Raw genomic sequence first — 26,673 nt, 5'->3', positions numbered from 1 at the left:
AGGAAACCCAAATAAGGATCTATAACAGTAGTCTGCAGTGGCTCTATCTACAATTATTATTAAACATGCTATTTTCCTCATGTCCTGCAGATGTCTCTGCTGACTGCTCCTCCACAGGAGGCTGAAGCATCAGGCAGGTGAACTACCGTCAGCCTCAGAAGCGCCCAGACTGAAGCTCGTCTGAGAACTTTGTCTTTTGCTTCATGTCAGCAGCACAAAATCATGCCAGAGGTTTTCTGATATGTGTTCACACAAATGTGTTGTATGCTTGAACGATTCATTTAATTGGCTTGAGAAAAAATCCTCTGAAAATGGTGAGCTACAAGAACACGGGTAGGTCGGGACTTTTGCGCAGTACTGTAGATTGTTCGGGATCTGTCACAGAAGTACTCAACAATGCGCCAGATCAATGTCCAGACGGTGGCGCCACAGGCATTCAAGTTTATATTAGAGCTTAGTCTTGTGAAAATCTATGCGACTTTCATCACCGCCTTTAAACTTGCAAAGAGCGACGCAGTGTCGGAGAACAGTTAAATGCACGGATGGAAAACTACAAATCCAAATCACAGTCACTTATAAAGTAGTTTAATTTAGTGGCTATGAATAATAATCGTTCTACTTTTTTTTTCTCTAAGCACATATTTTTAAATCGAAGCTATCCGTCCTCTACACAGTGAACACACACACACACATTATGGGTATTAGCGTGTAAACCCCTCCCATCCGCGGAAGATAGCGGATGACGGATGATGCACACTATGCGCCTGGCTGAACACAGAGTGCGCACCAACATCCAGCCATCCATACATCCACACGCACAGGCTCCGCATACTGTACAACCCTGTTCTGTGCAAAGTGGAAATGGAGCTGAAATAGGCGCAGCGCTCTGGAAAGCCTGCTGCACCTCCCGCTTTGGATTTCTAAACTTTATGCGCACAAACTGACGCACGAGAGAAAATGTGGAGCTATACGAAGCTGCTGGCCTGTCTGCTGATTCTGTGTAAAAATGCGTCCTCACAGAGCAAGGTAAGAACAGACCCAGAACACTTTACTTTGTGGGACTTCTCTGCGCGTTTTCAAATCAAATTCTAACAGCGCTCACTCTGTGCTCATGCGCAACTCTGACTGTGATCCATTTCACGGAGGCTCTCCGTCAGACAAATAAGTGGCTCCGAACGCCTCCCTCGAGCCGGAGCTTTAAATTTCCTGTCTAAGGTCGGCAGATGGTTCGGGTTCTGTGTCATTGTTTGTGGCTCGAGGTAATCCTCCCAATGAGGGCTTTTGTGCGACAACAGTAACCATAGGTGCCTGTAATGACACCTCCAGTGCGCTCAGGACTGTGGCAGCAGAGTGTGGGAGAGATGGCACTCAGTGGGGTAACGGTAATATCTGGCTGCCGTGTTTGTACAGCTGCTGGACTACAGTAAGCCCTCACTCTCCCTCAGCTTAATCCAGTTACACACACACACACACACACACACACTGCCAGAAGATAAAACATATGTTCAGTATGCCTGTAGACCAGAGGCACTATTGTCTGTATATGTGTGAGAGAGAGAGACTGTCAACAATTGTCTGCTGCTGATACTATCAGGGTGGCCCCTTTAGCAGCAGTGTAGGTCAGTGAAGAGTAAAACCCATTATTAGTACAAGTGGTACATGCATAGCAGCAGTTCGAGGTGTAACATTGGGAGTAGCAGTACTAGCAACACTTTCCTGAGTTCCAGTGAAGAGGAATGATAATGTGTCCATCAGTGCTTTCAGCTTTGTGTCACTTTGCACCATTTCAATACACAAAGCCAGCTACATGAACATGTTTTTCTTCCCAACTGACCAAAGAACTCGTCTAACATTTGAAGCATAACGTCTGAATCTTTCATGTTGACTTTAAAGCTGAACAAATGCCTGCAACTCCATGCGTGGAAACTCCAAAGCAGCGTACTCATTTTGGAACTTTCAACAGTACATATAGCTGGAATAGCAGGTGTCTGCTTACTTGTGGCAAAATGTATAAATTAGGTAACAGCTCATACAACCCACAATACTTGGTCAAAACAGTCAGTAACCAATGAGCAGCCACTGGGGCTGAAAAACAGCCAATAAGGAAGAGCACAAACTCGCTGTTCCTCTAATGGACTTGAGTTTAGTTCCAAAAGCAAGTCAGTTCCCATGGACTACCAGAACTGATCACATGAACACGTCTGACAGCTGGGACATTTCTCACTTTTTTAATACAAAGGCTCAAAGTTAGGGAAATTGTCGCTTTGATAGACAGGTGTGTCAAGAGGCAGCTGTAGGTGAACGCCATCTGCTAAATCTCACTTTTGATCATTTCAGTCACTCGGCCGGTTTTCTCGTTGTGTTTGTGCTTTGGAGCATTTTAATGGAACTGACCATCCAACAAGTCTGTGCTTCAGGTTAAGTGAATGAAATTCTAGTATTTTATTAGTCCCCTGCATCTAAATATTGGAATTTCTGGCTTGGAAAAAAATGTCCTGAGGCTTGTTCAGAAAAGATAAAAAAAAGACAAAATGCTGATGTTGAGGCTTTAAAATGTGTTGTCCACTTATGAGAAACATTTATAATAACATGGACTGGAGGTTACAGTGGAACTGGTCGCTGTAGTGCTGTGACATTACACTGGCTTTTGAACTTCCCCCTTCACCTCCTCCAAACCTGGAGTTTTTGCAGCCAGAAATGTGAATGGATTACTAAGTTATCAGCTAACACTAGAATGCTCATTTATAGACTGTGTGAGTACCTCAGACATGCTCAAATACCTACTAATAAGTGCTAAAATACACAAAATAGTGTGTGAGTCCAAACCCCAAATAGGTGTGGTTAGCTTTACATGCGATTTACAGATGCTGTACTATTCTCTTAACACAGGTGCAGTCAGTTCATTCCAATATTGAGCACAAAGAAGACATGATGTTTTTTGGTGCAATTAGCAGTAAATTCTGTGACGCAAACGTTAATAAATGAGTTTGCAATATAAATATTATATTCTGTTCTCTATATTTTGTCCCTTGAGAAAGGAACTCCTGGAAATACACATGCAGCAGGGTCAGGCGCACATATAAAAGTTCCTCTTCCTCTTGTCACTCTCTTTTTAAATACTAAACTTTTTTTTGTTGTTGTTGCTTTTTTTGCGAAAACCCAGTTTGCGCTGGCCCTGTGTGGTTTATCTGACTCCACTATCTGACCAGCGCCTTTCTGTGTGGAGCTTGAATGTCCACCCAATGTTTGCACGGCTCTAAAAACAGATGGGTGGAAGAGAATGGATGGATGCAGTCAGCCTCAATTGGTCACTTTAGGAATTGCAGTTTTTTTTAGCGTTGCCTTGATTTTTGTAGCACTTATTTTTATGATTCCTCTAAGTAAGGTTTCGAAATTGCAAGTGGACTGATTCTTATATAGTAATATTCACCCATTCATAAAAGCACTTTTTCTATGCTTTCTAACATTCACACTATGATGGATGCATTGGGGAGAAACTTGGTATCTTGCCCAAGGATATTTGGCATGCACATTTGGGCAGCTAAGTACTGAACCAGCAACGTTCTGATTAGTAGATGACCTGCTCTACCACCTGAGCTACAGCCGTCCCCAACTGCTCAACAATTTTACATCAAAAGCAGAAAATGATAGAGATTTTTATGACATCTACACAAACAATTTGATGCCATTTAGTTATTATTTTAGCTCTATATCAGTATCAAGTCATGCCTCATTCGTTGAGCAGCAGCAGTGTCATGGCTGACTCCTTGTTACTGTAGTCGGACTGGTGCTTTCAGTCAGAGACAAAGCTTGCTCAGAAGGAGGGCAGCGAGGGCACCGGAGGGCGGCGTGGGAACCGGCATATGCACCTGCTTTTTATTTTGGTTGTAAACAAACCTGAGGACAATCAGGACAAGGTCAACTAGGGGGTAGGGAGGAATAAAGAGCAGAGTGGGGTGCTGAGTCTGCCTCAGCAAGACAGTCTGTGCCATTTGGCAGAGACTGGGCGCGATTAAATATTTATGGACTTGCAGGTGCTGCAGTTTGCCTTGTAGTCTTCAAATGTTGCCTGAAATGACATTTCTGTCATGCTGTGTTGTGCCAACACGACTTCATTTAATTGGGGGTGTCACATGGAGGTTGATGAAGAGTCAACATTATCAGTCTGCAGACAGTCAAGTCTCTGTTTGTGGTTAAAACAAAGCTGTGGGAAATGAGAGACTCGTGTGTCTGTCACACCGAGGCTGAAGAAAACCTGTTCTCCCCACAACTGGTTCATCCTCTGCAGCTCTGTACATTACGAGAATTTGACTAAGATGTGATTTTGCTTGGTACACATGGTTCTCTTATTATTGCCCCTTTCCTTAAAGATACATTATATAGTTTCTTATGTTTAAATATTACAAGAGTTTGACCCTTTTCACCCTGTGTGAGCTCAATTTGTAATAGAGAAGAGTCAAAGAAAAATGTTTCAGATTTATTTCACTATCTGCAAATTCTCCTACTGTGTACAATCTGAAGTAAATAGTAAAGTGTTGTTAATGAAGCCTTCACACAGTGCACACACCAGTGTCTGGAAAATTGTTCGGCCAGTGATTATACTCTGGATTATCCCTCGCTCTGACTCTGATACTGACCAAATAATCTCAGTATTTTAATCAGTAGACCTGAAACTAGAGATTGAGCTCACTGAGAGCAAGATAACCAATGGTAATTTTCCCGTAGATGTCTTTAATACCAGAACCCTTCCTGAAACCAGAGAGTCACCAGCTGCTGGTGGTAAAACAATCCAAGTTTAGGGCTCCTTGCTTTTCGGACCCAGAAGCTACATCCATCCTACAGTTAGTCGTCTGGACACCTACAGCAGGAAGGAGATGACTTTTTTGCACTTTTGGTTCCCTCACCTGAAACATAAACTCCACGTTTAAACTGTGAAACTTTTAAGACCAGAGAAGTTGTTGAGAACCTTCAACTTAATCATACTGAACAAGAGAGGTCAGCAGGGGTGATGTTAAAGTCATGTGACCTCTGTGTTGTTCTTTTCATCGTTGTGTGAATTCAATTCAATTCAATTCAATTTTATTTATATAGCGCCAAATCACAACAAAAGTCGCCTCAAGGCGCTTTATATTGTACAGTAGATCGCACAATAATAAATACAGAGAAAAACCCAACAATCATATGACCCCCTATGAGCAAGCACTTTGGCGACAGTGGGAAGGAAAAACTCCCTTTTAACAGGAAGAAACCTCCGGCAGAACCAGGCTCAGGGAGGGGCGGCCATCTGCTGCGACCGGTTGGGGTGAAAGAAGGAAAACAGGATGAATGCAGGTTTCCTTAAAGTATTTTTAGAAGAGATGCCAAATATTAACAAATAGTAGTACTAGTTTTGTTGAGGAATGGCCCAGTCCAGCTTTCTCTGATTCCGATCCAATAATGAGACCTCTGCTGTTGATGCCCAGTACTGATCTGATATCAGTGTTTAATCATCTGTATCCCTTACTGTCAGGAACGGACTGGGAATCATTCTTATATGTCTGATGAAAACATTGTGTAACCAACTTTATAAAATTAAATGTAAGAAATAAACACAAATATATGAATTGCAATTTATTACTGAGATAATGAATGAAAACAGGCCCATGATAAATAAAGTGAAAAAATAAATCATTCATGATACATTTGCACTTGTTTTATTTCACATCAAAGCAGAGTTACTAGGCTACAGTCACAGCTGTTTCTCCTGTTTCATCTAAAGTGAAATAACATTTAATCACACTGACAACTATGTAAGTATGTTAAAAGCTTACCAACAGGTTTTGCACCGTATCAATAGTCTGATTGTTTAGATAAGGTAAAAGTAATCCATGGTCATGCTTGGATCTTAGCACACTTTAACAACAGTTTGCTGACAAGTCAAAAACTTTCACAAACACACAAACAGAAGATGTTGATGTTGCAGCGTGAAATACCTGTAAACTACTGTTAGCTTCCTCTATGCTACATTAGCTCTGCTGTTGCATTGCAAAATAAAGACAAAACAATATAAAACTGAATTCATTGTCCTCATCATTATCTAATCAAACTTCTTGGGTCAGTATCCGACTGATATCTCATTTAAATATCAGATCTGCTGGTCTCTAGGTTTTTAGCTAAGCACGGTCATGGCTAGTTAGCTAGGTTTTCATTCAAAATGCGCGTTTCTTCATGCTAGCCGTACTTGACCTTTTTTTTACTTTGAAGCCAGTGTTGTTGAAGAACTGTGTGGAAACCTGTTCACTGTGAGGACACGCTGATAAACCAAGCGCACAAGTTATAAAATAGCTTTAACTTCAATGTAAAAGTCAGAATTTGTGCGAATAGTTATGTTCAAGTAAAAATAGCATTCACATTGATACCACCAAAGCATTGCATTTGTTTTTCACGGTTGAATCAGTTTGTTGGATAAATGGCTTTAAAATGGAGTAGAGGATCTGTGTCACTGAACACTGAAGGAATTTGCAGCTCTTAATGGCTCCAATAAACATCTGGGGTGAGAAATCATCTGGAGAAAAGGCTTTGGCAACAGCAATCATTCCACTCATGGTTGAAGTCACAACGCAGACACTAATAATTAGGGAAGCGTGTCTTTGTACTTGAAGTTATTACGATAGTGCCACAATGACAGATTGATTTGCATCTGTGAGATTTCAGCGGATTTGCACCCTTAAAAACCGACGAAATAATTATGTGTAATAAAAAAATTGTGTTTAGTACTTTTCTGAGCTTTTGTAAAATGACTGTGGCTACAATGAAACTCATGAAAGTGTATATGTCTTTCAGTAGAGACTGAAAGGTTGAAGTGTTATCTGCTCAGATACACAGATTCAGCAGGAATGTAGATGTGTACCCCTAAAAGCTGCGAGTGCTTGATACACTTTGTGCTGAGCTAATTAACATCCGCGTGCTAATGCTGGTAGTTTTGTCTGAACCAGCGACTTCAAGGTTCACCTCCAGACTGAAGGCTTTAATAAAAATACCAGGTTAATCTTTGTATTGGCACAGTGTGTCTTCAGTACGGCTAATTAGATTAAAAATCAGGTTGGAGTGGAACGTGGATCACGCTTTGGGTCTTGAGTACCCTTGAAAGGAGATGATGAGGATTTTAAAGGCATAGTTCATGCTATAAATCTTGAAGGGTTAGGGTTAGAACTCACGGTGCCCTCTCTGGGCATTTGTGGAAAAGTGGTTCCAAAGAAAGACAGAGTGCTGATGTTTGGGTTTGAGGGAGGATGAAAGATGCAGCTGAACATACTGTACCTGCCATGCCTGCCTTCATCACTACACAGTTGTCCCAGTGATTAGCAGCTGGCAGATCTCTAAAAGGGGAGGATATCCTTGTTTGTACGGGCACAGCTGCAGATACAACAGGCCGGTGCTCCCAAAACACTGACTTAAACTCAGTGGCTAATGAATGCCTTTTGTGTAGCACGTTGTGTGTTTTAAACAATCCTGAGCACAATTGGGGTTTCACTTCATCACTGTCAGGGCACGTTAGCTGTTAACGGCTGCAGCAGTTGATCTAATAGAGCTCCTTGCAGTGTGCAGGCTCTTTTCCTCCCATCGTGCAGACATGAGTTCACATTTGAGCCGTGTTCTTTTTGACCTGAAACTTGACTGCACTTGATAGGTCAAGGCCAAAGACTCGGAGCTCAAAGCATGCGTTAAATGCGCTGTACTCTTAATTATTAGCACTGTTAATTGTGTTGGCTGTTCCCATGCTGATAGGTCAGCTTGGCATGGGATGCTGGATGGTCAGTTAGGCATATAGGCACATCTGTTTTGACAGATGGAGGAAGCAGCTGCTCTGACCGGCAAAGGGATTCAGGTTGTTCACAATAGGTGCCACAAAAAAGCCCACAAGATAATGACTCAGTCCTTCTTGACTTTAAACCAAGCACCAAAGTCAATCTTGCTGGAATTTTCCACCTTAAAGAAAGCTAAGCTGATGTTGCTATGCAGCGGTTGGTGTTTGGCTGGGGCTGAACAATGCAGCTCAGCGGGGCCATAGGCAGAGCCCCTGCTAAAGAAGTTTAATCTGCTAATCCCTTCTATTTTCATGTGTGTGATTTGTCAGCCTGCTGCCTTTACACTTGACATGGGTCAGGATTACCTGGGCTCTGCACACAGGAGTCCTGCCCCATATCAAGACCCCCTCCCAGTATGTGTACTGTAGAGTAGGGGAAATCATCCCCCCACACCCCTCCCCAAAACAAAACACCCTCTACACCTTTCCCATCACTCGGCCTGCATTCCTTCACTAATGAGCCCCCCCACCACCACCTTTACCACTAACCCTCTTTGCCATCACTAAGGCTGTGGCTGCACTACAACAAGGCTTCAAAAGCTGTGTTCAGACCAGGACACAGACACAGACACAAATTCAAAAAATATACCATCGACCACAATATAAAAAATAAGTGAGATTTTATGTAAATAGTCGACTCGCTGTGTTTTGCATTGTAGCAAGGTCCAGAATAATCAGTGGAGAACGTTAAATATTTACTAATACCTCACAGTCTCATTTGCATGTAAAGATGAGGAAAAACAAACATGCAGGTTATTTTCATGTCGTCAGCCTGCTGCTTCCATACAGTCCGACCATGCAGGCCATCAAAGTGTCATAGTTCAGCACCATAGAACCTGTGTAGGAGTCTTTCTCAGTGACCTGCAGCCAGTCAGATGCAAATAATGGAAACGCTGACAAATGAATACATGAGCTGTTTTCCTCTGACCAAACCAGTAATCATCTGTATCCATATTAAACGTGTTAGCTTAGTCAAAGGAGAGGGAGACACATCTACACAGTCAACATGAACATCATATTGAGCCGTCTGCACAAGTGATTGTACAAGCAGCAGGCTGTCGAGTAACACATTGTGATATATTGAGTCGCCTTTTTTAAACTGCAGAAAGTGAAATTCATCAGTATCTGTTTTATCAGCTATTTTTAATCCTGAAAATGGGAATGTGAAGCAGACAGACTAGACAGCGCTGTCATTCAAACCTTTCGCAGAAGTCCAGCTTAACCGCATCCAACTGATGCTAACCCTCACAAGTGTGCAGCAGTCCTCTGTGAGATAACCACATATGTATGAATCCACAGCCCGTGCATCACCTCACAGTTAATGCAACAAATTCTGCTGAATTCGACTTCACTTTTACCTTGGTCCAACTTTGTGAAAAAATGTCACATTAACAAAATAAAGCGCCTCACATCTTCGGTCCAGTTGAATTGTGTCCAGTCTTATTAGTTTTTTGCCGTTGAGTTGATTTAACTGTCTTTAGCTAATGCTATCTGAGGACGGTGGTGCATGAGATAAGCCATGTTGTGACAATTCCAATAGTCCATAAATCATCAACATTACACCAGTAGTGCCTACACAATATATACAGTTATGAGGTGGCTTCTGTCACATTTACAGACAAAGTAAATGTATCGTAGTGTAAGTCTTTGATTTACAGCTAGCTGCTGGATGTTGCACCGTGTACAACAAACAGATCAGCTCAGAGAGTAACTTTTCAAGTGTGCAGGTGTAACACTTTGAACACTTCACTTTCTGTGAATGTGTTTTTCAAATAAAGCTTCAAAGATCGAAGCTTAGAAAAGAGTCACTATACTCAAAGATGTTGGCTCGTGAGGTCGTAGGATCAAATCCTCCCTCCAAGCTTCAGTCATGCGAGGGCTGAACCACAGCTCATTAATGAAGAATCTCAGCAAAGTGATCCCACATGTGCACCTGTCCTGTGATTTATGGCACACCCTAAATCTCTCTAGGGAGGGATGACAGGCCGGACCTCCTCCAACACATGGTCCCAGCAGTAATAACTTTGAATTATGGTCTGAAAAAACAATTCTGCAGACTGAGAAACACTTTTTTTAACCACAGCGAGAAAACAATTATTAGAATTTAGACGTTTAGACAAAATGCTGCCATTCATTCATTCTGCTGGTAATAAAGACGAAGATCATAACAGTTGTCATGCATCAGCTAACAGCTTACAGTGTGCTGTACATGTGAGTATCACTATAGTGCCATCAATTAATCAGAAGTTACAAGCACCCAATGGTACATACATACCTAGCTAACTTAAATAAGGTAAAATAATGAGCCTTTGCTTACAGAATCAGAATCAGAAGACTTTATTTATCCCTAAGGGGTAATTAACAATTACTGTTATCGTACAATGTGGTTTACAATTAAATGTGGGGAGTCTTGGTCTCACATTGTTGCTTTGTATCATTTTTATATGTTTTACTGATGGCTAAACTCAGTAGCACAATGTTAGCTGATAAAGCTGTAAATCTGAGTATTTTTACTGACTTTATCTGACAGCTTGCAGTCCCTCTGTGTTTGCACGCAATCTGGTCTTAAAGGACATTAGGCAGAATGACAACTTGTTTGCATCACTTAACAACAAAGCAGCTATAATGGACAGTTTGAAAAGATGTCAGTCTTCTGAATTAGCAGGCTCCTGAGCCTGAAACAAGGCATGACTGAACACTATGGAGAACTTTCTTAGTCCAAGAACTGAGTGTAAATGTTTCAGTGTGAGAACTCCGACTGCCAAGTTACCATCATCACCTGAATGTTTCATCAAATATCCAGTAAATCTGAAGATTAATGAACTCTAGTGTGAAAGGTTTCTCCATCATGTCAGCTTGCACATGCCTCAGGTTGAAAATGTCTGCTCAGGCTGCCGTATTTTGCTTCTTGTTTTTTAAGTAAGCCATGGCCTGCCAGAGGCATTGGCATCATGCTTGGCAGCAGTAGGCCAGCTGGTGATGCAGCCGAATGATTTATGTTTGTCTCAGAAGTCTTCCTGCAAGTCACAGCCATTAAAACTCCAGAGAAGGGAAACACGCTGTTATTTTTCAAGATCAGTTTCCTTCCCTTCCCTTTGTTTCCCTGTATTAAAAAAAACATTCATTACTCATTAAAATCCAGCAGGGATTAGACTGGATGACTGGAAAAGCTGTGGATTCCCTGGTAGAGGAAGGAACAGTAAAGCACAACCTTCAAAATTCAATTCAATTCAGTTTTATTTACACAGCGCCAAATCACAACAACAGTCACCTCAAGGTGCTTTATATTGTATGGTAGACCCTACAATGATAGATACAGAGAAAAACCCAACAATCATATGACCCCCTATGAGCAAGCACTTTGGCGACAGTGGGAAGGAAAAACTCCCTTTTAACAGGAAGAAACCTCCGACAGAACCAGGCTCAGGGAGGGGCGGGGCCATCTGCTGTGATTGGTTGGGGTGAGAGAAGGAAGACAGGATAAAGACATGCTGTGGAAGAGAGACAGAGATTAATAACAGATATGATTCAATACAGAGAGGTCTATTAACACATAAGCTGTGTCCCAAAACGTCAGCTGCATCCTCCTGAGGACCCGGCCTTCGCGGTCTACGTGGGCCGGGTCCTTCGAAGACCGAGAAGGCCGGAAGTGCGAGGCTGTGAAATGGGACGGTCTAGCCTTCAGATTTGCGTCACCGCTGTGTCTGTGGAGTTTAATAAACTCGGCCGTCTGCTCCTTGCTATCTAAAATATAACAGGACACTGGCGTAAATTATCGACCGTCTCACACTTCGGTTTAATCAGTTCTTTGTTTGACGTTTATTCAGCTGTGTGAAAATCCCGAAGGAACCCACCCGATGGATTTATAAAGTTTTCTTTAATCTAATAATCTAATAACTTTGATCTCAGCCAAACCGATTTACTCCGGAACAAATAAAACACCGAAATAAGGCAAACAAATACATTTTTAAGTTATCCGAGTGACTTATATATCATGTCTGTGAAGGTTCTCAGTCATCCAGGTCATCGTAGTCAAAGGAGTTTGCAAAGAAAAGCGTCTGGACTTCTTTGAGTTGCTTGAAGACGTTTCACCTCTCATCCGAGAAGCTTCTTCAGTTCTAAGGTCAAATGGCCGAGAGTCCCAGATAGCCACTTCACAAGCGCATGGCACAACATAGAAGAGCCACCTCCACAGGACAAGACTCAGCAGTCCATCTGCATCTTAAGGATAAAGGTCACTCTTTCGAGGATGCCAATGTTCACATTTTGGACAGAGAGGACAGATGGTTTGAAAGAGGAGTGAAAGAAGCCATCTGTCCACTGTGAGCGACCATCTTTGAACAGAGGTGGTGGTTTACGACACCAACTGTCTGCCATCTATAATCCAGTTTTGAGTTCCCTCCCCAGACGCCTTAACGCCCACTCACATCCTGGGCCATCGGACCTCAGGAATTCACATGACAAGGTGGGGCCAGGTTTCACAATGAGCTCACCCGAAACCCTGGCTGATTAGGTCCCACACCCGCTTTCACACCTTGGCGCATGTGATTAGAGGATCACCAGGGGGTCCTTTGTCCCTCTTTGGGGGGGATACTCCCACTGGGTTTAAATCTGGGACTCTCGGCCATTTGACCTTAGAACTGAAGAAGCTTCTCGGATGAGAGGTGAAACGTCTTCAAGCAACTCAAAGAAGTCCAGACGCTTTTCTTTGCAAACTCCTTTGACTTATATATCATGTTTAACCTGAGTAGCGAAAGAGCGGGGGTCTGAAAACGATGAAGCCGGGAGTCCGCTGCTCTCACCGGCTGGAGTGACCATTGAACACCCCCCCCGGTTTGCTATCCAGCGGGTGGGTAACAGACATCTCCGAAAACGTCGGCGCACTTTTGCAAATATGCGATGTCTTGATAAACCAAGCAGATATTTGAAGTTTACACAGCTACTTTCTCGCCTGAAAATATGTTAAAAGTTTATTTTGTGACCCAGAAAGATTAATAAGACTAATTTTAGAACTTAGTAGCGGCCGCCATTGTTGGCAGCTGAAATTTGGCTGGACCACGCTATGAATTCTGGGATATGGTGGGCCACGAAGGACACACCCGAGCCATCCTTCAAATTCGGGGAAATGAAGGACGCATTTGTCGGCCGCATTTGAAGGAGTCGACGAATTGGGACAGCCTTCGTCGCCGGGCTGTGACGTAATCGGCCTTCAAATGCAACCTCCGGAGGATGCAGCCGACGTTTTGGGACACAGCTATAGTGAGTGAAGAAGAGACACTCAGTGCATCATGGGAATCCCCGGCAGCCTACACCTATTGCAGCATAACTAAGGGAGGATTCAGGGTCACCTGGTCCAGCCCTAACTATATGCTTTAGCAAAAAGGAAAGTTTGAAGCCTAATCTTGAAAGTAGAGATAGTGTCTGTCTCCTGAATCCGAAAAAGGTTGGTAGATCAACAGTACCATCCAGATCAGCAATACAGAAGCAGCTCGCTCAAGACAGGATTAGAATGAAGACATTTTCCACTTTGTGTATGCAAAGTACCTAATAACATATATGACACAATGTCACAGAAAATGACATATATCACATTGTTTCTTTCAGATTTTCGGAGAGACTGAGCCTGTTCGCATGACGTCAGAAGGGTCAGACTGCCGCTGTAAGTGCATCATGCGCCCTCTGAGCAAGGATGCATGTCTGCGCTTGAAGAGTGGCAGCGTACGTGTGGAGGACTTCTATACAGTGGAGACGGTCAGCTCTGGATCAGACTGTAAGTGCTCGTGCACAGCCCCGCCGTCTTCTCTCAACCCCTGTGAGAACGAGTGGAAGATGGAGAAGCTGAAGAAACAGGCCCCTGAGTTATTAAAGGTGAGATCATGCAGCATACAGTCACTGTGATTATTAGAGTCACAGCATGCGTTTGTGCAAAAACACAAACAGTTTTATTGAGCCTGTTTTCCCCCCACTAGGAGTCAGGAAATTCAGAAACTGAAAATCCTGTGAAGTTTTGAAAAGATGAAGTCATGAAGAAAGTAAACATAATCAATTTCATTTTACAGAAAACAAAACAGCATTTAGTTTCATTATTTTAGTTTAGTCAGTCTGGTTAAGTTTAGTTAGTTTAGTTTAGTTAGCAAAATGTAACTAAAGGCAAAGCAATAATAACCATCTCTGCACAGAATCACACAATCATGTTTCACAAACAGAGGAAGCACACTGTACCACATGAACCTAAAGGCCACTCTGATGTCTCTGGCTCCACTTGGAAAAATGAATTAACCTAATAAATCTCATCATGCAGTGACTGCACTTAGGAGTAGATTGCCAACATAAAGGACTGAGATAGAAGAGAGCACTCAGGCAGAGTGAACGTCAACAGTGGCAATCATAGTAAATGCCTTTGGAGGGCACTTCAGCGATTACTGTGGTTAAACAGAAGCACATAAAGCTGTCAGCTGTGTCACGAGGAGACGATGATTAATGCCGTTTCTTCTCCTTTTATTGTATGAACGAACAGCTCCAATCTATGGTGGACCTCCTCGAGGGAACACTTTACAGCATGGATCTTTTAAAAGTCCACTCCTACATCAATAAGGTGGTGTCTCAGATGAACACCCTAGAAGAGGTAGGCAAAACCCACACTGACATATTTATAATCAAAGTCTCGATCAGGATGCATGGGCTTGGGAATTTTGAGGATTTTGTGATTTTTTTTTTCTTTTTTAATCTCATGGACAGAGAAATGTCACTTTAATGATGGTGTCTTGTAGACAATCAAGACAAACCTTACACGTGAGAATGAATTCGTCCGGGACAGCATGTTGAGCCTCACCAACCAGTTTAAGAGATACGAGAACTACTCCAACATTATGATGAGCATCAAGAAGGAGATCTCCAGCCTCAGCCTGCAGCTGCTGCAGAAAGACTCAACTGAGAGCAAAGCACAGGTTAGGAACACCGTCAGAGTTTAAGCTTTCAGCCACTAGCGTCTTTGTGCTGCTACCAGCACGGGTATGTGACAGACTTTAAAAGCAGTACTGTGTGTGATTAGTTAAATCACAAAACTATTAAATTACATCAAACTCAGCACATGCTCATAGTTATGTCCTTGTCATCAAAGCCTTCTGAGTTCTGGCATTACAAACTTGGATTAGCTAAAATATTGGTCATAATCCAAACAAAACAAACGGTTTGGAATCTATGTTGCGTCACATTTGTATTATTGTATTTTTAGTGCTTCTGAGTAACCATGTTCAAGAAAACATTGCTGAGAAAATATTGTGCATCGTTCTTAAAGGAATTTATGGGTCTCCTCGGGGGACATTTGCTGAAATAACACTTTAACTAGAAGCTGAAGGACATGGGTGAATACTGCATCTAAAAGAGTTGCAAAATGTAACCACTGTTATCAGTAAGTACCAGTCAAAAGTTTGGAAATTATTTTTACTACTTTCTACATTGTAGATACAAACTGAAGATATCAAAAATATGAAGCAAGATATATGGAATTATTTAGCAAAGAAGAAATTGATAATATATAACTCTATATATGTCTTATAGTTGAGATTCCTCAAAGTAGCCATCCTTTGCCTTGTTTCCTTGTTTGCCTGTGTGAATCTGGCCTTTATGGTCAAATAGCTGCTGAGAAACCACGACTGAGGAAAAGCAACAAGCAGAAGAGATTTGTTTGGGCCAAGAAACACAAGGATGTTTTGGTCTGATGAGTCCAAATTTGAGATCTTGGTTCCACCCGCCGCGTCTTACTGCAACACAGAAACGGTAAATGGATGGATTCCCACAGGCGAAGCTCGGAGATGGAGTTGTGATGGTGTGATGTGCTTTGCTGGTGACACTGTTGGGGATTTATTCCAAATTGAGCGCACACTGAACCAGTATGGCTACCACAGCGTCCTGCAGCCACATGCCATCCTCGGGTTTGCTTTTAGTTGGACCATCATTTATTTTTCAACAGCACAATGAGCCCAAACACACCTCCAGGCTGTGTGAGGCCTATTTGACCAAGAAGGAGAGAGATGGAGGCCTGAACTCCACAGTCACCTGACCTAAACCCAATGGAGATGGTATGGAATGAGATGGAGCGCAGAGTGAAGGCAAAAGGACCAACAAGTGCTCAGCATCTCTGGGAACTCCTTCAATACTGTCAGAAAACCATTTAAGGTGACGACCTCATGAAGCTCATCGCGAGAATGCCAAGAATGTGCAAAGCAGTAATCAAAGCAACGGGTGGATATTTGGAAGAATCTAAAATATAAAACATGTTTCATATTTCATAGTGTTGATGGCTTCAGTGAGACTCTACAACGAAAATAAAGAAAAACCAATAAATGAGATGGTGTGTCCAGACTTTTGACTGGTACGAGAGAAATAGAGATAAACAAACATAGATATACATTAATATGGAGGAAGAGAAGGATGTAGTAAACCTCTAAAAGAAGAGTAGTAGTAGTAATGGTAAGATTAGTCATCAGTTATATTACGCTTACTTGCATCATTATGCTCACACCTGAAGGTTGAACTAATCACGCACATATAAAACACACAGGCCACTATTACTAATATCCTGACATAATGTGAATTTCTTTCCAGGCTACAAAAACCAAGGAGGCTGTAAAAATACCCAACAAAAAGAGCCCTGCTGTTAAACCCCCTCTCAAACCTCCCAAAGAAAAGGTTGTCAAGCCCAAGAAAGAGGTCATTAAGCATGGGAAACTGGTAAAGCCTGATCCTACAGTCAAAACCAAGGTGGTTGGCCACCAGCCTGGCGTGGTGAGGGGCATCACGTACTACAAGGCCTCCAAAGCCGACGAGGATGAGCACAGAGGAGGTGAGGGTTTTGGTTCTCTGTATATGCTCAGAGCGTAGCGGTGTGTTCGTAGAACGCCGCCCTCCACGAGCTAAAACAAACAGCGTGTTCACACTTTAGCTGAGTTTGCTCTCCCATGTGTGTGCGATCATCTGTGTGTGATCCACTGTGGGTGTTGAAAACGATCCAAATTAGTTTCCTCAGCAATCTAATCTGACCCTACGTGATACTTTCCTGGATCAGGATCAGCCTGCAGCCAGAGTCATGGAACCAGAGCGTGTACGAGCTCGATTTGATTTCCAGTAAAGTACAGCAGAAAGCCTTCCTGAGAATGTTTAAATAAGTGTGAGATAAAGCTGTAATTTTGTTGCAAACTCTACACTTGAGCCAATAAAACTGGGAATCCATCACTGTGTGGCACATATGATCCCCATAATGCAAGATTTATTCCGGTGTTGTTTCAAGCAAAGCTGTTCCAGCGAGTGTCCAATTGGATTGCTGGTGCACATTCAGCGAGCAGGAAATACAAATCTTTTAATGACAAAACACATGGAGCTGATGGAATGCTGTCTCAATGCAATGCTGCCATGTCCATGACATGCCTCTGCTTCACTTCTCACAATGACGTGAGGGGACCCTCACCAGTGCAGAGAAAACATTTCCTGACTCCTTCCAAACCTCTTTAAGTCTAGTTGAGTGAATAGGTATGCTGCGTTTGCACAGGGCACACGCACATAAGGTTGTCACACGCTGTGTTCTGCTATGTATGAGAATCTGACAGAGCCCACCCACTCTTGTCAAATCGCTGTTCGGCTTCATTTCCATAATCTGCAGCACGGGTGCAGGGACCTTTATTCATCCGGGAAAGCTTGATGCTTTATGTGCGTCTCGGCACATTTGGCTACAGTGACACACATTTTGTGTTAGCACACCTGTCAATCACAGTTTCCTTTAAACGTCACTCTTATCCAAGTGGATAACTTGAGTCACCCACTCTGCAGCTGTTATGGTGGAGGAAACTATCCACAAAGGTCACAACCAACAAGACGAGCCTGTAGAGAATTTACAGAAACCAACTGTGTTTGGCACAACATTGCATTCAGATCGCAATTCTGATTGCAAAAGCTGTCAGACACAAAAAAAGGTCAAAACCATTTTGTAAACACGTTCAGAGTGTTGTTAAATTAGCCATTTCAACATGGGGGTCTGTGAGACTGAGTCACCTTTGGAACCAAAGTCTAAAACCTGGACTGCAGCCAATCACCAACTCTCTGTGAATGGTACACATGGTCATTAATCAGTGCTCATTTGCATATTAACGATGAAACTGACCTCACGGGACATTGAAACCTTGTAGTAGTCCTTTCCAGACTGAGACTGATGTATGGCAATGCTTTTTCTTTAGAACGTGGCATCATGTGCCATGGCCTTGCATATCTTCATTACCATGTCAAAGCATTTTACAGGGTCTTTTTATCTATATGGAACCAAAAGTAGTGCAATGTGTAGCCCATCTGTTTTACTAAACACAGATGAAGGCCCCGTCCTTGAACACTTACCCAGCATGCATTCTTTCTAAAGGATTCTGGTAATGTTCTCAGAATATTGTTGCCACTGGTGCCCATAAGCTCCATATGCTTGGAGGATGTTAAGAAGGTCTCTGCTTATGTAGCACTGCTCCCCACATCTGTCTGTCAGGACCAAAGTCACTGTATGAGGACCAGAAGGAGACTGAGTACATTTTACCAAAACCACTAATGGCAACAGCAGTTTGAATCTATAAGAAAAGGAGCAAAACATTTGTTTTATTTGTTTGTTTTTGTTGTTATTTTTGTTTTTTAATGAAGAACAACGAGAGTAAGCATTCAGTGTGTGTATACAGTATGGATGGGAACTGATAAGAACTCAGCAGTTCAGATTTAATTATTTATCACTTATTTTTATTCTTATTTATCTCTTATCACTTATCACATTATTTATCTCTTATCACTTATCACATTATTTATCACTTATCACTTATTTATCCCATTTCTTATGGATTCTCTCATGGTAAATGGTAAATGGACTGGTTCTTATATAGCGCTTTTCTTCTCTCACTGACCACTCAAAGCAGCAAGAATCGATTCTCGTTGGGTTCTCACTGGCTTTGCTTTGACAGTCACCACCATCGCTAAGCAGCAAACCAAAGACATCGCATTTCTGCACATAGTTTTCATGCACTGCAGTCAAATGTTTGTGCATTTTGCAGAAATTTCCCATTGTTGTTGTTATAAGAGTTGGGGTCATTACTCAAAAAAGTATTATGCGTTACACATGTTACCTAGAACACTTTACTTTAATGTAATGACCTGAATATGGACATTGTCTGTCTTATATTACCATTTAACAATATAAACTAATAGGCTACAGTCCCCAAAATCCAACACAAATCCCTGTCCTAATGAGGACACACACATGGTCATCACCCCAACCGGTCACAGCAGATGGCCCCGCCCCTCCCTGAGCCTGGTTCTGCCGGAGGTTTCTTCCTGTTAAAAGGGAGTTTTTCCTTCCCACTGTCGCCAAAGTGCTTGCTCACAGGGGGTCATATGATTGTTGGGTTTTTCTCTGTATTTATTATTGTGCTATCTACTGTACAATATAAAGCGCCTTGAGGCGACTTTTGTTGTGATTTGGCGCTATATAAATAAAATTGAATTGAATTGAATTGAATGGCTGCTCAACTGCTGAGCTGGGGTCAGCTTAGCTACCTTAGCGTTAGCATGGTGTCTGTGTAGGTGCTTGTAAAACCTGTTAGCAGCATAATGGTGTTGTTTCTGTCCTGGATGCAGTTTGTACTTTATCATTGTGCTCTCATCCTTTTCTGCAATAAAAGTAAAAGCATGTCCATATCCACACTGTAGAGTGTCCCTAATTAAAATCACCTGACTGTAGCACAAGTGCAAGTGGAACCAATAAGCAGGTTGATGGGCAGACTGAGACACAGCATATAAATACCATATGTACCATATAAATTAATGCTATAACTATGAGCACAAGAAACAGCGCTGGTTACAAGAAGCAAATGTGAATCACATTTTTTTTTTTAAACAAAGTAAACATCGGCGTTTTCACAAACATGTGGCTAACCAGCTATCTACTCTGTGTGGTATTACAGGTAAGGCTGGATCAGGTGACCCTGAATCATCCCCACATAAGCCTCAGGTTGTGGGGGCATTTCATGTGGTCTATTGAGCACACTTTATTACTTCCTACATTTTTTAAACTCCAGCCATTATTTCAAACAGCTGTCATAATGTGCTCATGGTGTTTTTGCAGGTGAACATCCGAATTTTAAACAAACAAATAAAAAACTATAACAGAATTACTGCAGTTTAATTTAACTTGACATACTGATCTATTCTTCTCTAGCTCTCACCTTAAATACTGAAATCTCCCTCCTTTTCCACTTCTCTTTTATGAATAGTGTTCTCATCTTTAGCCATGAGAATATGGATATTGAGAAGAATTTTTCATGGTTATTGGCTTCCTGTCTTTCTAAAGCTTCATCTGGGTGTTCTGGTAGAAATAACATAAACTGAAGGTATCTTTACCAATCACTTTATTTCAAACCATGATTTTTGGAGTAATTTAAAGCTCTGAGGTGCCCCCTTATGGGCAAATGTATAATAATAAGAAAGACGTTTAATGGTCCTCTATGGATCTGTGATGTTTGAAACATTTATTGCCAACTGAAAGATTTTCCATAATATAATAACCCAGAAGTTCTTTCTTTAATCGCCACCTTATCTTGTACTTTAGTATCAGCATTCTTTGCTGCGATGTCTTCACACTGACAACAGTGTAGTCAAGCATATGTCATTTAATGCTTGGTTTTTGTTTTAGATACGCATCGGGATTTTAACCCTTATACAGCATTTAATGAGCTCTATTCTAGAACTTCAGAATAGGCTAAACACTCCATCGTACCCAACAAAGAGGACTGAAACAACTCACATGGGTAGTGATTGGTTAACAGGTAAACAGTTTATTTCATATCCTGTCTCAAACCGGATCATTCAGAATCATTCATACATAATTTGCCTTAGATGTGAACTTCTGGAGCACTGCAGGCTGTTACATTTGTCCCTTTGTCAACGAGCTGTATCCACTGTGTAGTGTGCCATGATCCATGGTTTAAAAGCCCTTGGTAAAACTCAATATACCTACCTAACCCAAAAGTAACCATCGCCACAAAACTGCTTGTTTACAGCTCTAAATAGCTAACGTCATTACTTTCTCCTGTCACCACACAGCCTGAGGGATGCCTTTCCTTGGTTTGCAGTCTCACTGGAGTCTTTATTTGCAATGAAAACAAACTCTTTGGAGTTTTAGATTTAGACTTTTTTTCACAGAGTCAGAGAAGTCACTGTATTTAGTTACATAAAGACGAACAAACAGTGTTAGTGTTGTTTTTTATATGCGAATGATTCTACTGGAAATTTGAAGTTATAGTTGTACTTGTGTGACTTCCAATCAGTTTTTCAGCAGCTAGCTTGCAAAGCAGGTTTAGCACTCTTAAATTTATGTATGTGTTTTCAGCTAGATGTTTTTATCCAGTAACATTTTACTCTTTAGCCACAAATTAATGTAGTAGCAGACTGAGCTCTGACCAGTTTGGACATGCGGAGAGAATCTCTTGATTGTCCTGTGGTGTCTGGCACATTTTGGTTCTGTGGGTTGAAGGGTGGATCGGGCTTGAACCAGAACAAGTCTGGAAACAAGCCTCGTTCCAACTGTGATCACAGGAGTGTACAGATTTAGATCAGGAGACCTTTGGGACCTGCTCAGTGCCTCATTCATGTTCAGTCTACCGCTGGCTGGAGTGTTAGAGGAACGCCACGTTCACTCAGAGTTAAATGCAATAATAACTTCAACTACTTAAATGTTGTATTAATACAAAGTAAATGACTAAATATGTAATCTGTAGAAGTTTTTAATGAATGTTACTTGTTTCCAACACTGTTGTTCAATCATGTCACTTCGTGTGATTCTGCCCTCCATTTTAGACCATTCTGCCAAAACGTACACAGTCCATCACGTCACAGAAAACCAGTCTGAGGACAGAGAAGCTGAGCTAGTCCTTGAAACTGTCGAGTCCACTGTGGCTGAACCTACTGAAACCACAGCAGCTCCAACCACTACAACTACAACCACCACCACTACCACCAGCGGCACAACTTCCACCACCTCGGTACCCACTACTGTGTCCACTCAGAGTCCACCAGCATCTGAAAGACCAGCTCCGACTATCATGCTAATGCTCGACAACTCCAATAACAACAGCCGACCTAATCTCCACAGAGCAGGTATGTCATAAATCCTCTGCTGTTAGTGAGCTCAGCGTGCTCTGGGTTTCAGGCTTTTGACTCCAGTAACACAGACCATTATAGCAGCAGAACATTGGGACATTCTCTCTGCCAGGACATGTCTGTGCGTGAAATTGATTTAAGCCCATGGTAATGCAAGTCACTCTCTCCCAGGCATACATGATGAATGTTCTACTTATGTTACTTTCAGGAAAGATCCTCAACTGTGAGGGGACTTTAGCATCGATTGAACTGCCAGAGAAGCAGCACAGTTATGGGCGTAATGAAGGTGCCTGGATGAAGGATCCCCTGGCCAAGGATTCCAAGATCTACGTCACTAACTATTACTACGGCAACAACCTCGTGGAGTTCCGGAACCTGGACAACTTCAAACAAGGTGCAAATGGTGCTTTTGACAGTGCTCTGTACAATACCTGTTTGGCATCAACTCTATTATGTCTCTACATCCTCAGGCCATGACTGAGCTAAATAACATTTGTTGTCCTGTACCTCTCCAAGACCCAATGCCTAGATACAAAAATGATGAATAAATTATTACTTTAATCGTGTTCTCAACTTTATGTATGCCCCAATGAGCTTGAGCAGCCACTACAATCAGGGTGAAACTAATTCTTTAGAAATGTAAAGTTAGCCATGTCTTAGTCTGCGTTACAGTTTGAATTGAAGTTTATTAAAGCAACTTATAGTCCCTACAGTTTTCACAAAAAGATATTTTTACTGCGTCTTTTACATGATTTGATCCCAACATACTTGTGTAACTGCTTTAACGTATAGCTGTGTTTTCTCTTCTAACATTTGTGACACTGATTCTTGCTGATAATCCAATGAGCTCTGTGAGATTGATGAGATCTGTGGAATGTAGGCCTTGGTTGTTTCATGGCTCCAGTGGGTGGGAAATTCCACTCCTTTTACATCCAAATCAACGGAGGAATTGGATTACACTCTCTAAGAGAGTTAAGATGATCTCCTCTTTTAGGATTTGACTTGTTGATCTAGATGTGGTTGGACAATGGGTTTTCTAAACGCACTTACATGTGAGGCGTCCTGCAGCGTGGTGAGCTCAGAGCTGTGTGCGGATGACTAGGTATCTTGGTGAGTGGCGGTGATGCCTGCTGTTCCTTGACATGTGCTCTGGCCTTTCCTTTGAACTGGGCACAGCAGAGGAGGATTAAGCGTATGGCCTCAGGGATGGGCCTAGTGTGTGTGCACATGTGTATAAAGGGGAACGGGGTGGGGGACGCACTGTTTTTGTCCGTCACTGGCCCTCAGTTATCATCATGATCAAAATTAGACATGTGGTTGAAAGGTTAGGATAGCAGTTGGGGAAATTATATATACAGCAGAGGATGTGAAAGCTAATTAATCACTCTACTGCAACATGAAGATGTATCAGTCGGTTACATCTCTATTTTCTATTTTCTATACATTGTAACATATTTAATGCATCTACCAAAATCTCCTGTGCTGGACAATTAAAATGATAATAAAGCATACTATTTTAATTATTAAGTTAATAAATACAGAATCAAGGCTGAATTGGTAAAAAAGAAAATCATTTGGAATTTATATACTGAGGAACGAAAACTCTTAAAAATCATGAAATTAGATGTACTCGTTGTTGCTTTAAATATAGACATAACATATGCTACTGCAGCCTATCGCCGAGCTCCAGTATTAAGTACAACCTCAGGTACCCGTTTAGCTCAGTGCGTTGAGCGGGCGACAACATGCCATGTAGCTGGGAGCAGCTGGCCCAGGTTTGAGTCCGACCCGTGGCCCTTTGCTGCATGTCTGCCCCTGCTTTCCTGTCTTTTCTTCACTGAGTCTATCAAAGCTGAAAAAGGCCAAAAAAAGTACAACCTCTCACCACCAGTGCATCGAGGGTTAGGGTTGAAAACCCCCGCACAAACTTGCCACATTTTTAAATGAAGTCGTGTACTTTCAATATTTCATTGTAGCTTTGGTTAAAAAGTTTTCCATTTGAATGTTCTGTGGAAAAGTCGTATAAAAAGGGCTGGACAGTAACTTAATCCAGACCCTGTGCCTGTCTGATGAGTTACTAGCAATCTAGTAGATTTGACTAGAGGTAGGTTGACTACAAGTAAACATATTCTGTTCTTTATTTATATCGCAGTGTAGCAGTCTTTGAGTTATTGGACTCGATGCAGGAAAAAGTGCTGCTCATTGGCAAAGGAGACTTAGGACTTCTAAGGTTACCTACTAAATAAGCAAAAGCTAACATTTGAATCTTCTCGTTTACCCCAGGGCGCTGGAGCAACCTGTTCAAACTGCCTTACAACTGGATAGGCACAGGTCACGTGGTTTACAACGGAGCTTTCTACTATAACCGGGCCTTCACCAAGAACATCATCAAGTATGACCTGAGGATGCGATACGTGGCAGCGTGGACACTGCTGCACGATGTCGTCTATGAGGACACCACTCCCTGGAAGTGGAGGGGCCACTCCGACATTGATTTTGCAGTGGATGAAAGTGGACTGTGGGTGATCTATCCTTCTGTTGACTATGACTACAATGACCAAGAGGTGATTGTCATCAGTAAACTCGATCCGGGAGACCTGTCCTTAAAAAAGGAAACCACCTACACAACGGGCCTCAAGAGGAACTCTTATGGAAACTGCTTCATCATCTGTGGCGTTTTGTATGCTGTCAATGTGTACAACCAGAAAGAAGGTGAAGTGAGCTATGCTTATGACACCCACACCAACACTGAAGCCATCCCACGTCTGCCCTTTATCAACGAGTACTCCTTCACCACCCAGATTGACTACAACCCAAAGGAAAAACTTTTGTACGCCTGGGACAACGGCCACCAGGTCACATATCGGGTGAACTTTGTTGACGAGTTAGCGTAGTTAGTTTGCGCTACAGATTTGCTAGCAGTAGACTCGCCTGCATGGCACCGAAATTGAAAGAAGATTCTTAGTATTCGACAGCCTAGAAGCAGCCATATTGGACTCAACGGGACAAAGGACGAACTTACACCAGCCTTCCAGTACGATGCACGCTATTCAAACAGCAGACCTCAAAGTGTACCAAGAAGCACATTTGCCTCCAACATGTATTGGGATATGACTGTACAATATGTTAATAGCACGGTCAGGGAACAGTGGAAATAATCTCACTAGTTCAGTTAAAGTTGACAAGAAGCTCAGAGATGTTCACTTATCAAATGTCAGCAGGCTGGCAGGCTTTACTACAGAGAAATGAAAGTTTAAAATAGACAACTGTTGTTTCTACATCACACAGAAGCTCAAAATGAGTTCATTTTGAAGCAGTGTTTGTGCTGTGCAAGTCATTCCTCCAGTTTACTGACCGAATTCTCTACTCCTAACTCGATTACACTGTCAAAGGTGGCAGAACATTCCTCTTGTTTTGAATGACTCATATTAACTTTGGCTAAACTTTAGTAAGCAGTGCCAACCTATTAACTGGTGCTTTTCAACAGTTCAGAGTGAAGTACGCTATGATAATGGATTAGCTTAGCTTTAGTCATAAATGTTTCCTTATAAAGCTTAGTATAACCTGCTCTTAAAAGCAGGCGTAGTATTTGTGGTGTTATATAGTCAGTTACATAAGTGCAGTGCATCTCTTAGAAAGCTCAAAGTATTGTCCTGATATTATTCCATAGGTCACTTTGGCATGTTCTAGAAGCAGAATAGAAACCTGTGGTGGGACATCACAGAGAGGAGGGTCCAGTAACACTTGTAGCATAAAGACTAAAATAGTTTGGCCTTCATCAATGCCACAAGTCCAGCCTTGTTAGGTATTAGCTTGCTATCTATAGTAATTCACCAGTTAGCCAACAACAGATGTGCCAATGAACATTACAACAGGATCAGCTTCTACCACCAACATCTCAGCAAGTTTTAGCTATCCAAGATATCACCACTTGTATGAAAGGGTTGTCAGGCTCCTTCCCTTTGGCATTTAACTCAACCAATGAGATTATTTCTGTCTCTACAGTTCTGCTTTTGTGAAATACTTTCTTTTCACTTTGCCATCTTATCCATCCTCAGACCGAGCACTTTGATTGTGACTCCACTTTGACTGTTACTCCGACGTCACGGTGCTTCCTGTCTCTTTGATGTTGTTTTGAGGGATGTGTCAAATATGAAAGATAAAACAAATGATGTACACAAAGTTTTTTGTATATATTTTCAGGAATTTATTTGACAATAGCATACAGCTTTCTCTTTCCATGGATCTGGTTACATTTCTGTATAAAAGAAATATGAAGCTTTACTCATTTTATTGACAACTCTATGACCACTATTGAGTATTTTTTTTATAACAGTGGAAAGGAACACGTGTGATCAGTCACCATTAGCTGTGCCGTCTTCATTAAAACATGAATGTTTTTTCTTTTGTTTGTTTGTTTTGACAACATATACTGAGGATTATAAGCTTTAAAGCCCATGAGGTAACTCTTTATAGAAGATTATACAGCGTTCGTGTTTGCTTCATCTCGGAGCTCTGCAAGTTTAGTCATAACTGTAATGCCATTTGCAGTGATTAGTTCAAGTCTTTATACAGATATGTTATGCAACATAAACATAGCACTTACAACCTGCTGTGTGTCTTTGCCATGAAATAAAATTTCCATTATAACA

At 41.9% G+C, this 26,673-nt stretch overlaps 1 protein-coding gene across 1 annotated transcript; it reads left to right on the top strand.

The window, feature by feature from the left end:
- Window positions 1–751: 751 nt before the first annotated feature.
- Window positions 752–26,673, top strand: olfml2a (olfactomedin-like 2A). Its single transcript, XM_031738791.2, has 8 exons — window positions 752–1,026; window positions 13,451–13,714; window positions 14,364–14,471; window positions 14,617–14,793; window positions 16,454–16,691; window positions 21,719–22,018; window positions 22,230–22,415; window positions 24,305–26,673. The coding sequence occupies exons 1-8, from the start codon at window positions 958–960 to the stop codon at window positions 24,913–24,915; spliced, it is 1,953 nt and encodes a 650-aa protein (XP_031594651.1). The 5' UTR covers window positions 752–957; the 3' UTR covers window positions 24,916–26,673.

This window comes from Oreochromis aureus, linkage group 12, assembly GCF_013358895.1.
Source record: "Oreochromis aureus strain Israel breed Guangdong linkage group 12, ZZ_aureus, whole genome shotgun sequence".
NCBI classification, from domain to species: Eukaryota; Metazoa; Chordata; class Actinopteri; order Cichliformes; family Cichlidae; genus Oreochromis; species Oreochromis aureus.
Note: the sequence above shows the minus strand (reverse complement) of the source record. Positions and strands in the feature narration are given on the sequence as shown.